The sequence below is a fragment of the Triturus cristatus genome, chromosome 9 (assembly GCF_964204655.1).
Source record: "Triturus cristatus chromosome 9, aTriCri1.1, whole genome shotgun sequence".
Taxonomy (NCBI): domain Eukaryota; kingdom Metazoa; phylum Chordata; class Amphibia; order Caudata; family Salamandridae; genus Triturus; species Triturus cristatus.
Window position 1 is genome coordinate 687396117 of NC_140592.1, and position 13693 is coordinate 687409809.

General features: G+C 46.9%; 1 protein-coding gene across 1 annotated transcript; it reads left to right on the forward strand.

Annotated features, from left to right (window-relative positions):
* The first annotated feature begins 3256 nt into the window (after positions 1 to 3256).
* LOC146798504 (rho-related GTP-binding protein RhoU-like) lies at positions 3257 to 13326 on the forward strand. Its single transcript, XM_085625781.1, has 3 exons — positions 3257 to 3870; positions 8074 to 8132; positions 11279 to 13326. Exons 1-3 carry the CDS (start codon positions 3642 to 3644, stop codon positions 11735 to 11737), a joined length of 747 nt encoding a protein of 248 aa, XP_085481907.1. The 5' UTR covers positions 3257 to 3641; the 3' UTR covers positions 11738 to 13326.
* Positions 13327 to 13693: the final 367 nt, after the last annotated feature.

Genomic DNA, 13693 nt, shown 5'->3' on the forward strand with positions numbered 1-13693 from the left:
CGCAACTAATTGTTATCCTAGTGTCAGAGCACAGGCAGGATTTGAGACTGTGTTAATAATAATTTTTATAGAGTGCTTCATAATGCAATTCTTCAGCCTTCTACCCACTATAAATAACAGTTGCTACGACTACATTTAGGGTACTCGGTTTAATGACCTCTGAAAGATGAATGGCTGTGGCTCCCTTGACAGGATTCAATCTTGTAACATTTTGATCGTCACATTTGGCATTGGTGAGCCTTTAACTCACTGAGCCTTTCAGCCAGCTGAATTGTATTGTGGTATTTTATTTTTAAGTGACTGGGAAATAGTCCAGGTGGTCATTATGTGTCAACTATCCATCATGGGAAATTGTCCTTTGGGCTCATTTACTGTAGTGAGCCTTTTTCAAAGGTGTTGCACAATGCAGATGGGCGGCAAAAGGCCTAACGAGAACATAATTTACCAAAGATCAAAAACATTGGTCAGGTAGGAGATCGAAGAACACCGAGCAGGACTGATTGTTTCAAGTCGGCAACTTGCCCACAATGCCACATTTTAGTGGGAGTGATTTAGTGGTATTATCCAATGATTTGTTGGTTTCAGTTCAGTTTTCTTGCCACTCATTTATTACCAGCACCAAGCTTTATTATAAATACTTCTAATTTTTGCAACAGCAAAAAAAAAAAAAAAAAAAGGCAGTGCAGGAAAATATATGTCGAAATAAGTGATTGCCGAGGACCACACAATTTGATCACAAAGGGACGCCGGGATTTAAAGCCATGTCTTCGGATTCGACATTCATGACTACCTTCAGGAAATGGTAAAGCGATGGGAACTTGGATACAGTGAGGACATTTAATAAACTTAAGTTCTGATCAGAGCAATATTTTTTAAAGGCACAAAGTGCCTAATATTAGAGAGGTTGATGCAGAATGAAACCCTAAAATGTGATCTGTGCCTCATCGTCCCCCTGCATAATTTTACTACAAAACACAATTGCCACCCTCCTTCCTGCCCCGGATCAATGACGGCCTTGGTCGCACTCCAAACTGTACATTTTTGCCCCATAGAAAATGGTTGTGAGTGCCTATGCGCTAAATGTATTGTCTTGCCTAATGTCAACATTACTACTAAAAACCACCTCTCGTCATCTTATCTCTACATCTAGTTTTTACTTTATTTTTAGTATTATGTTTTGCAAAAAAAAGTTTTACACTTTGTTTACTATCGCATAATTAAAGCAATAAAGGAATAGAATAATTTAGAAGATGTATTCAAAAATGTTTTCCCGATAAACTATCAAAATCATACAACTAATAATTTAAGGAAAAACATTTCAGTTGATCCAAAAATAATTGCACAGAAAATGACTTAACAGCCTCCATAAAATACCTCAGTATGCCCATCGTCGCTATTCCTCTTAGGCACGGTGATATCATATTATTCATTTGTGTATAGTAAGTGCTTAATTTAAGCCGGTGGGGCCCGCTAGCACTCATTTTTGGGGACTGGCACTTATTTTTTACTCATGAGACATTTACCAAGAGCAACAACGAGAACAAAACACAAAGTGGAAATTCGGAAAAACGTAATAAAGGGAGAAAACAGGAAACTGAAGGATCCAGATATAGAGATGTGTGTGGGAATGGATTAAAAAGGCTTGAGGTTGATTCAAGAGACTACACAGCCTCGGTATTAACAACACCGGCTGTGGGCTTCTGGGCAGAGCTTGGGTGCCGGAGTTCATTCTATTACATATTAAGAGGCATATTATCAAGCACGGCGACAATGGGCTTGATAATATGCTGAAGAGAATTCCAATAGAAGCCCATGTTGACACCAGAACATGGGCTTCTATGGGAATTCTCAAGGGCATATTATCAAGCCCATTATCGCCGCTTTAGCGGCAGTTTCCTGCCGCTAAATCGGCGATAATTTTAACGCCGTGTCTTGATAACATGCCCCAAAACTTTCTATAGTGCACAACTCCCAATTTCCTATCCTGTATTGCAGTGGTAGGCCTGGTAATGCGCATTTCCGCCCACCTGTGGAGTTTGCTTGCAATCTGAGTCATGTGTGATGATGTGTTTCAGAACCGGCCCAGTATTAAGACTGTGTGGTGTTATTTGGGTTTTGCTCAACTAGGCTCAAATGGGGAAAACCATCAGGCATCCTGTTGGAAGGTTGAGGGGCAGTGTCTCTTCTCTTTCCGTTGGTAGGGTCTGATTTGTGTGTGGGATAGGTGTGGTCGTAGGGCTACACGTGTCCATTATGTCAGTGTGAAGTCCACTGCCCATGTTTAGAACTAGCCTGTGTTGTTCAGCACTTCTGGTAGAACAGCATCACGATGTATGGATACATATGGAATCAGCACTGCATGAGATGTACTCCAGGTCGTGGCTATACGTTCCCGTGGTTAGGCACAGTCATTGGGTCAAGACTGGTCACCGGCAGTGCCGCCCACCCAACAATGTGGTAGGATAGTGCTCTTAGCTTTGGCTGGGGCGCGGCTGCTCACTCGCAAATCCGTGGTGGATAATTTAACGAATGCCAGGGCTTAGTCTGCCCGACATGTATTTATTTCAAAAGCTTTAAACAGAGCCGAAACATGTCGACGCTCCGCCACTTCAGAGAAGTAGGAGATGTATTCCCTTTTAAGAATTAATCCAGAGCAGGAATTCCAGGCAAATGGAAAGTTCAGACCGACTCAATGGAAGCAACATGAATGAAATGGTGCCTTAAAGAGACCAAATATGTGGGATGTTGATATCTGTTTAAGGAGAGTCACAACTGAGCGTTGTGCCAGCATTAATTCTAGAACTCTTTCACAGATTACTCTGTCTAGTATATCCTTATTGTCGGACTACATTAAAATAAAACACTGAATCATTTTACCAGTCCTATCTCGTACGTGGCCTGACACGAGTGTAACATCTGGATTAAAGAAATCGCCACCAGGGGTCAGTGTTCCCTTATGTGTTTACGTTGGGAGTCAAGACTCCCATGTTAAGAGGTTGTCACGCCTATAAATTCTCGTCCTGAGTGTTACATCAATTTGAGTAGTCAGACCTACGGCGCTACCAAGAGCGGCCATCAGAGGGCGCCTTTGATCAGCCGCAAAATTTCCCAGCAGCGGATTAAGGCTCCCTGCTGCTCCTTTCCCAGCCTCCAGCCAGGGGGAGGGTCAGGAAGGCAAGGGGAGGGGGTGGGCTGAGCTGAGGCAGAGTATGGGAGGAGCTAAGGAAAGGAGGAAAAGAGTTTAAATCGTCCTAGCGGGCACACCCCCAGCAGAAAGCAGTTGAACTTTTAGTTAGGAAGGGACTTCGTGCAGCAGGGATCTGTCTGAATGAACACTTCACTTCCCTTGCAGTCTCAGGCGCCCAGCAGGGAAAGGGAGCTGCGAGCAACTCACTACTCTTGGGGCCTTGGTGGAGAAGTGACCGCATTACAACCGAGTGTGCAGAACCGACTGAAAACAAGACAGCCCTCTGTGGACTAAGCGACCACCCTGTAGCCCGCAGTGACCAGCCTGGGGTCCTCTATGACCACCGTGTGATTTCCTTGCACCACACGGGCTTCAGGGCGCCCTACACTTGGGAGCCTACTTAGCAGAGGTGACTTCCCTGTTTCCTTGCGGGGCAGCAGAGACGGGCCTCGCCATGCCACCTCAGGAGCTGAGCCTTCCCATGGACTACCCACGGACCTTCGCGCCGCCGGTGCCCCCTCACCAGCCCAGTCCGCTGCCAGGCCCCGGGAGCCCCCTGGAGAGGCGCCTCAAGTGCGTGCTGCTGGGGGACGGGGCGGTGGGCAAGACGAGCCTGCTGGTCAGCTACACAACCAACGGCTACCCCACCCGCTACATCCCCACCGCCTTCGACGACTTTTCAGGTAAGCGGCTGCTCGTGCACTTTTGGGTGTCAATTTGTTGGGAATTCAGGGTCAGATAAAACCAGGAGGCAAATTAGCAGACCAGTGCATCTGTAAGGCCGGGAGGTTTGGGTAAGAGTCAGTCACACTATCGGAAGAGGAACCCAGCCTATAGGTAAGAATATGAGAGTGCGTCATGACAGATGGTGCGCCTGGAAGGCCGTAGATCAGTCACATTTCCAACGTGTGGTATTTTTAGGAGCTGGAGTTTCTGAAACGGCTGTAGACCTGGGGAAGAGTCAGTCGCCGGTCTTCGAGAGGCACTTGTTTGCAAGGAACCCTTTTCCCTGTAGATCGAGGTGTGATATGAACCAGGCTCTTCATAAGTGTCATGAAGTTAGCTCAGTGGGTTAATGCACCCGCTCCTACTGTACATTTCCTTTGCCATTTACAAGTAAACATTTCGCTGCGGAGACTGCTTTATACCATAGGGAACTAGTATTTGTGCTGTTGATTTCAGTTGCTGTTGGATTAACCTGTGGAGCTATGTTTTTTTCTTTCTTCTTTGCTGTGTGCAAAAACTCATTTGTGGAAATGTATCCAATATAACGAGTGGCAACTGTCAACTTGAATTCCCACCAAGGACTACGGACACTTGGGCGAACTGTCACTCCGTGCTCGCGATTGCGCAAGATCAACTCTGCCTTTCGACCTTTCTGCGGTCTCGCAAATGGGTGTCGTTATGTAATGGGGACATCCGTGACATACAGCGCTTTGAAGCACCGGCCATGTGGCAGGAAGCACAATATTAGGCACCATTCTCGGGTCATGCTGAGATAGCGTGGGGGCGGCGCGGTGGGGTGCCCTTTTTGGGCCGCTCAGATTTGCGGTGCTTGGGCATGTGTCCAACCTTTGACCTCACCCCCCAGGACAGGAAAGAACCTTTCAAACATGTGCCACCCGCCGGCTCTGTGGTTTCCAGTGTTACAGGGAGGTCATGTCAGCCGAGGGCACTTCCCCCTCCCCTGCCCAGCGCCTTGGGGTGGATTTGCAAAATCTAGCTCCCCAAAGCCACACTGAACCCCTCACTCCTACCAGCACAGTGTGAACCCACAGGTCTGTGTGTGTGGGGCGAGGGAGGCTGTGATTTCTAGCTCATTTCCTCCGAATGAAGCCGTTTTATGGGCCTCATTTAACTCTGTAAAACCTGACACCATCTGCGGGCGCAGCTGCAACGCGTCCTGGTGGGTGAGTTCAAGGCAAGATCACACCACCCACCCACCTACCAACCAAGTGAAATGAAGAGAAACTAACGCTCGGCCCTACCAAAAACGCAACTGGAGGGTGGGGGGGTCAAATCGTGTAATACGTTCAATTGGGTGTTTCATATTTTTCAACAGAGAGCTGTTGTTGGAGGGTTGGTCTTTTTTATGTTTCCGAAATAGTTCCCCTATAAAAAATCAGACCTGTTGTACCAGGCGTGCAGAAAATGGAATCAATCCCGGCTGCGCCACTAACGCTCTGTGAGCCTGAGCACATTGTCTTCCGGTAATTTCCCAAGCTTCGTGCGCCTCTTTGCCTGCCAATGATACGTGAGCTTACAAAACGAGTGGGGCTCTAGCACATTAAGGGGGAACACTTGAAGCATCCTTAAGTGTTAACCAACACCCCCTTTAATGTGGGGGGCATTGCGGAATCTCTTAAGTAGCGGGAAGTTCAGCAGGGGAAAAGGCCAACAGCTATAATTACCGGTTTCAATTAGGAAAGTATAAACAACGGACGCTATCGGAACAGTTTCACCCCTGCAGGGGCGTAGCATCCGTGGTGCAGTGGCACCGAGAGATAGAGGCCTGAAGGTTAGCGGCCTCTTGGTGCGCATCCGGGTTCACCAGTTATGCCCAGTTTTACATGCTGGACTTGTTGCTAGAACGCCACGCGTTTTGTAAGATCACATATCATTGGCAAGCAAAGCGGTGCTCGAAGGCTGGGAAATTACCGGAAGGTAATGTGCTCACTCACAGTGCGTTAGTGGCGCAGCCTGGAAACTCGGGGGCTTATTTACAAGCCCCTTGCGCCGCCGGTGCGTCACTTTAAGAATGGGAAAAAGCGACGTACCGGCGCCGCAAGGGGCTTGTAAACGAGCCACTAGGCCGTGTGCTTCAACAGTGTACGCATCTAAAACACAAGCGAGCGTGTTGCACTGAACTAGTTGCTTGATAGAGTAAACAACCTTTCCCCTTTTAAGGTACAAAGGTTGATGCAACAATTGTGAGGTAATTGTGGGGCACGAGTTGGCCGGCGACTGTTTAGAAAGGGCAAACAAACTGTCCATTGGCCTCTAAATCTAAAAAAAAAAAATGGTTTGTGTTTTTTTTAAGCACGTTAGTGGTGGTGGTGGTACTTTTATCAACATGAGACGCATGAAATGCTGAGTCAGAACCTCTTGGATGGGAGTAATTAAACTGCAGAGCAATGTCACCCTTTCCTCCCTGTCACCTTCTGAACTCAGTGTTATTTCAAGTAAGCAACTCGCCTTCAACTTCAGTCACCTCCCTCCCTCCTCCTCCTTTGCAAAAATGCTCCTTTTGCAGATTTTTATATCGAAAAAAGTGACACTGTGGCGCTTGACGAGCTGCTTGTTGCGTCACAGCAGGGCCTTCGATGGGGAGTGTGTGACTGTACACGCCTCCTCCCCCCACACACAGCCCCGAGGCTCCCTTTGGCAACCAATACCTGTAATGTGTATAGCAGACCCGGAGTTTGAGGAGCGTTCCTGGTGAAAGAATCCGTGCCAAGGGCGGCTTCCAGCTCCGACATGTGCAGAAGGGTCTCTGAGCCCCAGCACGTAACGCTGTGTAACAGGACGCCGAAGGGCAGACGCAAGATCACGTCATTACTTTTTCCTTTTTTTTTTCTAAGTGCTGCGTTGGAGTGGGATTATGTAAGGCCCTCATTGCATACGAGTACTTCGGGTTGGTCGTCCGCCTAGTTGAAGACCAAGAGCAGGGGGCATTGGTTCCATGGGACAGTACCGAACTTTACCTACATGCAGTTACCATTAAATGCACACATGTGACGCATGACAAGCCGAGTATCCACGACTTCGCCCTTTGAAGGGTGATAGGCATTTGATTAGTTACACGGAAGTTCCACGCAGATCTGTACGACAAGCACCCAACCCACCGAGCTGCCTTGCTCCAGTGAGGTTGATAAACAGACAGTTAAGTGCAAGCTTCCCTGTCAGCTCCAGTTTTATAATCCGCACGACTACAGGTTTGAATGAGCTCTGTGGCAGTGTGGGGGGGGGGGGGGGGGGAGGGGGGTTCGGCACCATTCACTGCCAAAATGAATAATAGCGCGGTTGTAAGGATAGGATATAAGTTTATAAAGCGCTCGAATGCTGTGGCGTCTAGGCGCTGGTGAATATGGAAGTGGTGCAATCTACATTATAAGAGCTATATTGATGCAAACAGCCAGGTCTTCTGATCTTTCCTAAAAGATTGTCGGTTTGGCTGAAATCTCATGGCTGTTGGCAAATTAATCCACAACTTTGCTGCACAGTTTGAGAAGGTTCTTCCACTAAGAGATAGGACAGTGTCCTGTTTTCCTCATAGTGTTATGTTTTTGCTGTATTAAGTCGTGTAAAGGGTGCTTGGATTACAACTTTTTTATATGCATGTACACAGGGGGAGGGTCTTGTGCTGTGTCTAGTATGTTTCTGTGCATCTGATAACTGGGAAGGCACATGTACACAAGAGCCAATCTGTGCCTGTTCAGACTTCGATGTATACTCGAGTCCACCTCCTCCTTCCCTGTTATGCACAGCGGACCTCTGCCCTGGAAGCATTAGTGTAACTAGATTGACCTCTGTCCCGGGAGGCATTAAGATGGCTGATAACCTGGGTTGGCTTCTTGCCCCGGCTCATTCACCCGCTCTGGCCTACATCTCGCAAGACTTCGTCACCTTAGTTGACCATTTCCAGGAAGACTTCCATATATCTTTGTTGAAATCTGCCTGTTACGGTCTTCGAAAACATGGGTTGACCTATGACTCGGAAGGGCTTTGGTTTACCAGGATCTGGAGAGGCCTTGGTACTCTCGATTCTGCTTCTGCCACTCTATGGTCAATGTATTGCAACCTTGTACCTGCCCTGCTACCAACATACTGTAATGAATGTTTGATGCTTATAACGTTCTAAATTGTTATTTTTTTTAATGTTTCAGCTGTCGTCCAAGTGGATAACACGCCCGTCCGGTTGCAGCTGTGTGACACTGCAGGCCAGGTAAGCTGAGATCCTTGCCTTCTCCTTTTGAAATGATACCTGCTCTTGGCTTTCACTGTCTTTGTTTGGTTGAAAATTGTCAGGGACTTTGTTCCTTACAAAATAAATCTCAAATGATTCAGATAATCTATATCAAAGTAGTCACTGGCCATTTTCAGCCCCAGGGCAGTGGCGAAACACAAGATGGTGATGCCCCCCCCCTGCAGTGTATGCCGAGGAGCCTCTGAGATATCATAACTCGGAGATATTTAGGGTTTTTTTGGTGAACAGGGGGGTGAACTGCAAGGCCTCCTTGTTATGCCCTTGCTACCGGGCGGCCATTTTAAAATGGATCTCCATTGATGACTTCAAAAGGCAACGACTTGTTGATATTTTCAACAGACGCTTTTGTGTTCTGTGCTTGCCACAGAGTGATTTGCAGGGTTGGTTCCTTAGCTGATAGGTGGTTAAATCCTTTTGAGTGGTCCATGCCTTCGGTGACCAGAGGGACCCAGAACGCTCCCTCAGAATCTTGCACACTAAAAGAAGATGCCCTCTAATTCTGTAGAGAGCAACTCCTCACCAACCAATGAGTTGATTTTTTGTAAAGTCTATATAGGAAAAACAAGACTTAATAGGTGGCAAAGTCCTTTACCCAAGGTTTCAAGATTTCCTCTAACCAAGGACAATTTTATACATCAGAACATTTTATTTGCCATTACTCGTTCCTATTTCACAGTCTAGAAGGCTTGTTTCATCTAGTAATTCAGCAGTAGGCTGTCACAAGCTGAAAGGCCTCACCCAGAGTGCCCGCCTGTGTATCACAAGGTTTATGGCAAGAGCGCTCAGTATTTGCTGTTTTTTTTTAGTAGCTTCCATTGGTGCAGCCAGTGCAGTGCACCGGGACCTAGGAGCGAGAGAAGGCACACTCTGCCCTGCACCACCTGAAGTTATTTCAGATACTGGCTGTTCTGGTGTTTTAAAAACATTTTTTAATGACGAGGCGCTTGGCTGTGTTTACTTGGTACGGAGGGATTAGAGAATAAGGAGTCAATAAAGAGAGATGGAAAGGGATGACATGGAGGGTGAAGTAACGGGAAGGAGGGCAGGAAAAGGTGACCGAATGGTGGAAGGAAATATAGTTGAGAAAGGAGGTAAGGATGGGCCAAGTGAGCTAGGGGAAAGGAAGAGAAAGGAACCAGAAATAAGGAGAAAAGGAAGGAGATGAGGATGAGCGAGAGACAGAAAGGGGAAGAGAGAAACTGAGGAAGGGGATAGAGAAGACGGCAAAGAATGGGTGAAAGACATGAAAGGAGGGCAGGGTGGAGGTAGGGAGGTGAGAAGGAACGAAGAGCAGAATAAGGAACGTTAGTGTAGCAGGTGCGGTGACACTGGGGTCCAGGGGTTTGACGCCTCATGTATAGCATTATCTTAATACCAATATTCATTGTTTACAGTAGGGACCATGCCCCCCTCTGCGGCCTAGTCAGTGGACAGGACCCAGCCTATTTCCAGTAAGACAAGCCACCTGCCTGGTGTGAAGAGCAGGCCTGTCATTTCAATCAGGCTGGACGCTTCATCCGCTCTAAAGGAACGCATTTGCAACGGCGTCCCCAGAGACCCCACCTTCTTACGGGGAAGAAACGAACCCAGTGCCCATGGCTAGTGTCCAGGCGGCTAGGCTGCAGGAAGAGGGCCGGCCTCTGTAGTCTCTTTAGATAACCCACCTTGCCTGAAGGAGAGAGAACTACCCCCGTGTTCGCCCCTCACAAAATGAACTAAAAAGGTGAGCAAAAAGGAGATGCATGGAATTCGAAAGTACCCCCCACCTCCCCCAGTGACAGCAGGCGAAAAACATGAAAGTAAATGGTACAAAATGCCCTGGAAAAGGACAGAAATTCCGGCTCAGCCCACGGGCATGCGCCTGTTTATGTAAAAACCTCAAACGCCGAAGGGTTTTTTGAAAAACATTTAATGAGAAAAGAAAATCGCCGGCCGCCAGGATCCGGCTAGATCCGGCGCCGGTGGTGACGGACACTGGCTATGAGGTCATTTCTCGGAACTTAAAGCAGTCAGGCGCACTTGGAGTTACCATGCCTTGTTGGCACACGAGGCGGGTTGGCGTGGTGCCTGCCGGTGCGGAACTCCTTGTGATAGGGGGCGTGCCTAGCCCGGAGCTGGACAGCTCGCGCCGGGGCCTCGCGCCCAGTTCCTCGCTTGTAGTGAACACGTGACCGCACCGGAGCCTCTCTCTGGTACCGACCAGCTGCTTTAGAATGTAGGGGTGCACACTACGTGAAGAGACTGAAAAAGCTGTCTTATCTGTTCTTGGGCATCTTTCGTTCTGCTGGAGTGAGCAGGGGCCTATACCATTTAGCACTACTTGCTGGAATAAAATCATTTGTGCTCTACGAGGTAACAAGCCCTACCTACAGTTTAAAAACTGTGGTATTGGCTTTCTTGTCCTCCTATTGGCGGAACCTCACTATTGGATTGTACCATTGCATATTAAAAAAGGCCGACCCAGTAGACTGCATCCACAGGCTTTTTGCACGCTGTAGAGCATGCTGCAAATGCAATCGACCCTTTCCCATTTTTACTGGCCATTGCCACTTTCAATATGAAAAAGTCCCTACTGTAGGTTTACCTTAAATCTTTGATGTATCTAAAAAGATGGGTGGTGCCAGCACCTCCTCACATTAAAGCAACTGTAGGCGTATCTACGTACTTTTCTGAAGTGTTATAAGATTGTTTCAACTAATTCAACTGCATTCAAAATGTTTTTCTATTCTATTGATCGTAAACCCGATCTCTTAAATTGTATTGCGGTGACTCCTGCAAAAAAATTGACATAACATTAAAAAAATATTCTATTCTGGAAAATGATGGCAATAACAATACGTGTGTGGGTAGCCTTTTCAATATCAGATTTGGCTGAACAGTAATGAGCTGAACAGCCTAATACTTCTCTTGGCCACCTTTCCATATGACGCCATTGGGCAGTAAAGAAGGTACATTCCAGTGGTAACAGGTGCACATGTTTTTTGGCTGTAGTGATATTGCTTTGAAGCTGACCTTGAAACAAGGTTCTATACAGTGATGTATCAGATCAATTATTAAAATTTGGCAGCATCAGTAACCTTACCCTTCCTTTTGCATCTTTTTAGGATGAGTTCGACAAGTTGAGATACTTCTGCTATCCCAAGGCCGATGTCTTCATCCTGTGCTTCAGCGTGGTGAGCCCGTCCTCCTTCCAGAATGTGTCTGAAAAGTGGATCCCGGAGATCCGGCAGCATTGCCCCACGGCCCCCATCGTCCTGGTGGGCACCCAGTGTGACCTCCGCGAGGACGTCAAGGTCCTGATCGAGCTGGACAGATACAAGGAGAAGCCCGTGCCGCCCCTGGCTGCCACCAGCCTGGCTGAGAAGGTCGGCGCCGTCGGCTACGTGGAGTGCTCGGCGCTCACGCAGAAGAACCTCAAGGAGGTGTTTGACACCACCATCTTCAACGGCCTCAAGTACTCTGACTTCAAGGCCAGCAAGGAGCGCAAAAACAAGGCCACTACAGCCAACAAAATGAGGACCCTCTCAAAGTCCTGGTGGAAAAAGTATGTCTGCGTCCACTAGACGGTTGCACCTCCAGTGGAAGGACTGTGGCACAGAAATGGAGCCACTGTGGGGCTTTTGCCGGCAGACACAGTACCTCAACTAAGACAACGACTCCGTAAGGGGAACTTTGACATTAACGAGTTTACTGCATTCCCCGCAGTTGTGGGGTTTAGGGAAGACCTTGTCTTAATCACTTGTTTTATTTTCCACAAAAAAACATTACATTTGCTCTTTGTATACAAGGTGATTTCAGTGGTGGGGCAGGGCGAGTTTGCTAAATGCCCTCTAGATCATGTGGATTTCTGTAGGAATGATTAAAAACATTTTGGATGCCCACCCTTTATGAACACCTCAATCACCTACTGATTGTCTTCCAACTTTGAATACATTGCTTTACTTTGTCTTCCATACCTTTCTACTTTCTTGTACCCTACAGTACGCGTGGGACTCGTCTTTTACTTGGGAGCAAACCCTTTCATCTCTATGTCCTACACCAAGATTATATTTTGTAGCTTCCAGCTTTCGATCAATGTAAAATCTGTGTTTCTGGACGCAGGACACCTTTTTGTACAGGAAATGGCCTATGAAGGCTCTGATTGGTTGGTTGATTTAGGTGCATGTGATCATTTTGAAGATTCTGAAATCTGATTGGAAATTCATCTGCATTTGTGTTCTGACTTTTGCAGAGGTTGGAAAGTTTTTGGAACATCCATGGATTTGTTCCCATTTTATATTTATATTTTAAGGGTATGCGATGTGAAACCGCATACACAGAGTGGTCAATAATTGATATCCCTTCCCTCTAGAAGGGTTCCGTGAAGACAATATGTCCATATATATATTGTTTTCTGGTACTGCTGCTTAAGAAATCGAAAATGCAAATATTTATTCCATTCTGTAACCTGACGCGGACTGAACGTCTTGTTGGGTGGTCCCAGAGATGTGTTTATTTTGAAGTTTAAAAACGTTTTGCTGCAGGGCAGGCCGAATTTCCTGAAGGCTGCTGTGGGCTGGGCCTGCAGCTGTGCTTTTCCATAACACCACGAATAAGGGAGGCCCTGAAGCCCTTGGAGGTACCCCGGAAAGTAATGACTTTTTACTTGTCTTTTTTTATTACTTCCATTCATTTTCTGTTTCTCGTGATTTCGTTTGCTGCTCTTTTCTCTAGCCCCTTTCCCCTCCACCACCTTTGCACTTTCCACATAAACCTAATCTGCGCTCTGAACCTGAGGCAGGGATTTTTGGATTTTGTGAAATCTTTATGCAGCTTCAGTTTTACGAAGCGGAATACATTCCTGTGCGTGTAAGAATCAATATGCAGAACAGGCAGCTCTGGACTTTAACCAATGAACACGCTTTGTCCAGCGTACGAGCTCCTGTGACTCATTTTGTGTTAGACTTTGTGACCCTGGACGAAGGACGCGACAGTGCCTTGATGCGAGTCTGTGCCTTGCCACAAAGTGGACGCCATTTTGTTCTCACTTGCCAGGTTTTCTATGTATGTTAAGACTGCAGGAGGTCGCTGCGTTTTATGCAGTGGCATTTCTCCTCCGCCAATGTGATGTGATTTGTTTTATGCAAATAAAATCAGTTGACATTACAAAATACTCCAAGAAAAATGTCTACATTATTTTTTTTAAATGTGAATTGTGTTTATGAATGTGGTCATAAAATGGCAAACTGAAGAGAGCTTTAAGAAGTTTGCCTAGTGCAATCAGTGAAACGCCAGCAACAAGAAGCAGTGGTGGAGTGATGGAGCACAGAAGGCTTATTTGTATAAGAAAAGAGCGGGGTGAGGGGTAAAAGCAGAGTATTAGGTGGAGTGGGAAAGCAACAAGGAGAATTCAGGGTGCAGGAGTAAGTAGGGAAAAGTAGCACACCAGGGACATGGGAGCTCCAAGAAAACCTACATTCCCATGGTTTGTTAAAAGCAAAATAAAGAAATATTGGCAAAGCCAATAGGTCTCGCCTAAG

Bases quoted from the DNA above. Each gene is read 5' to 3' on its own strand.
- LOC146798504 (XM_085625781.1), top strand. From the start codon at position 3,642: ATGCCACCTCAGGAGCTGAGCCTTCCCATGGACTACCCACGGACCTTC. The intron at 3,871-8,073 runs GTAAGCGGCTGC...TTAATGTTTCAG, and splicing joins CGCCTTCGACGACTTTTCAG to CTGTCGTCCAAGTGGATAAC. The intron at 8,133-11,278 runs GTAAGCTGAGAT...GCATCTTTTTAG, and splicing joins TGTGTGACACTGCAGGCCAG to GATGAGTTCGACAAGTTGAG.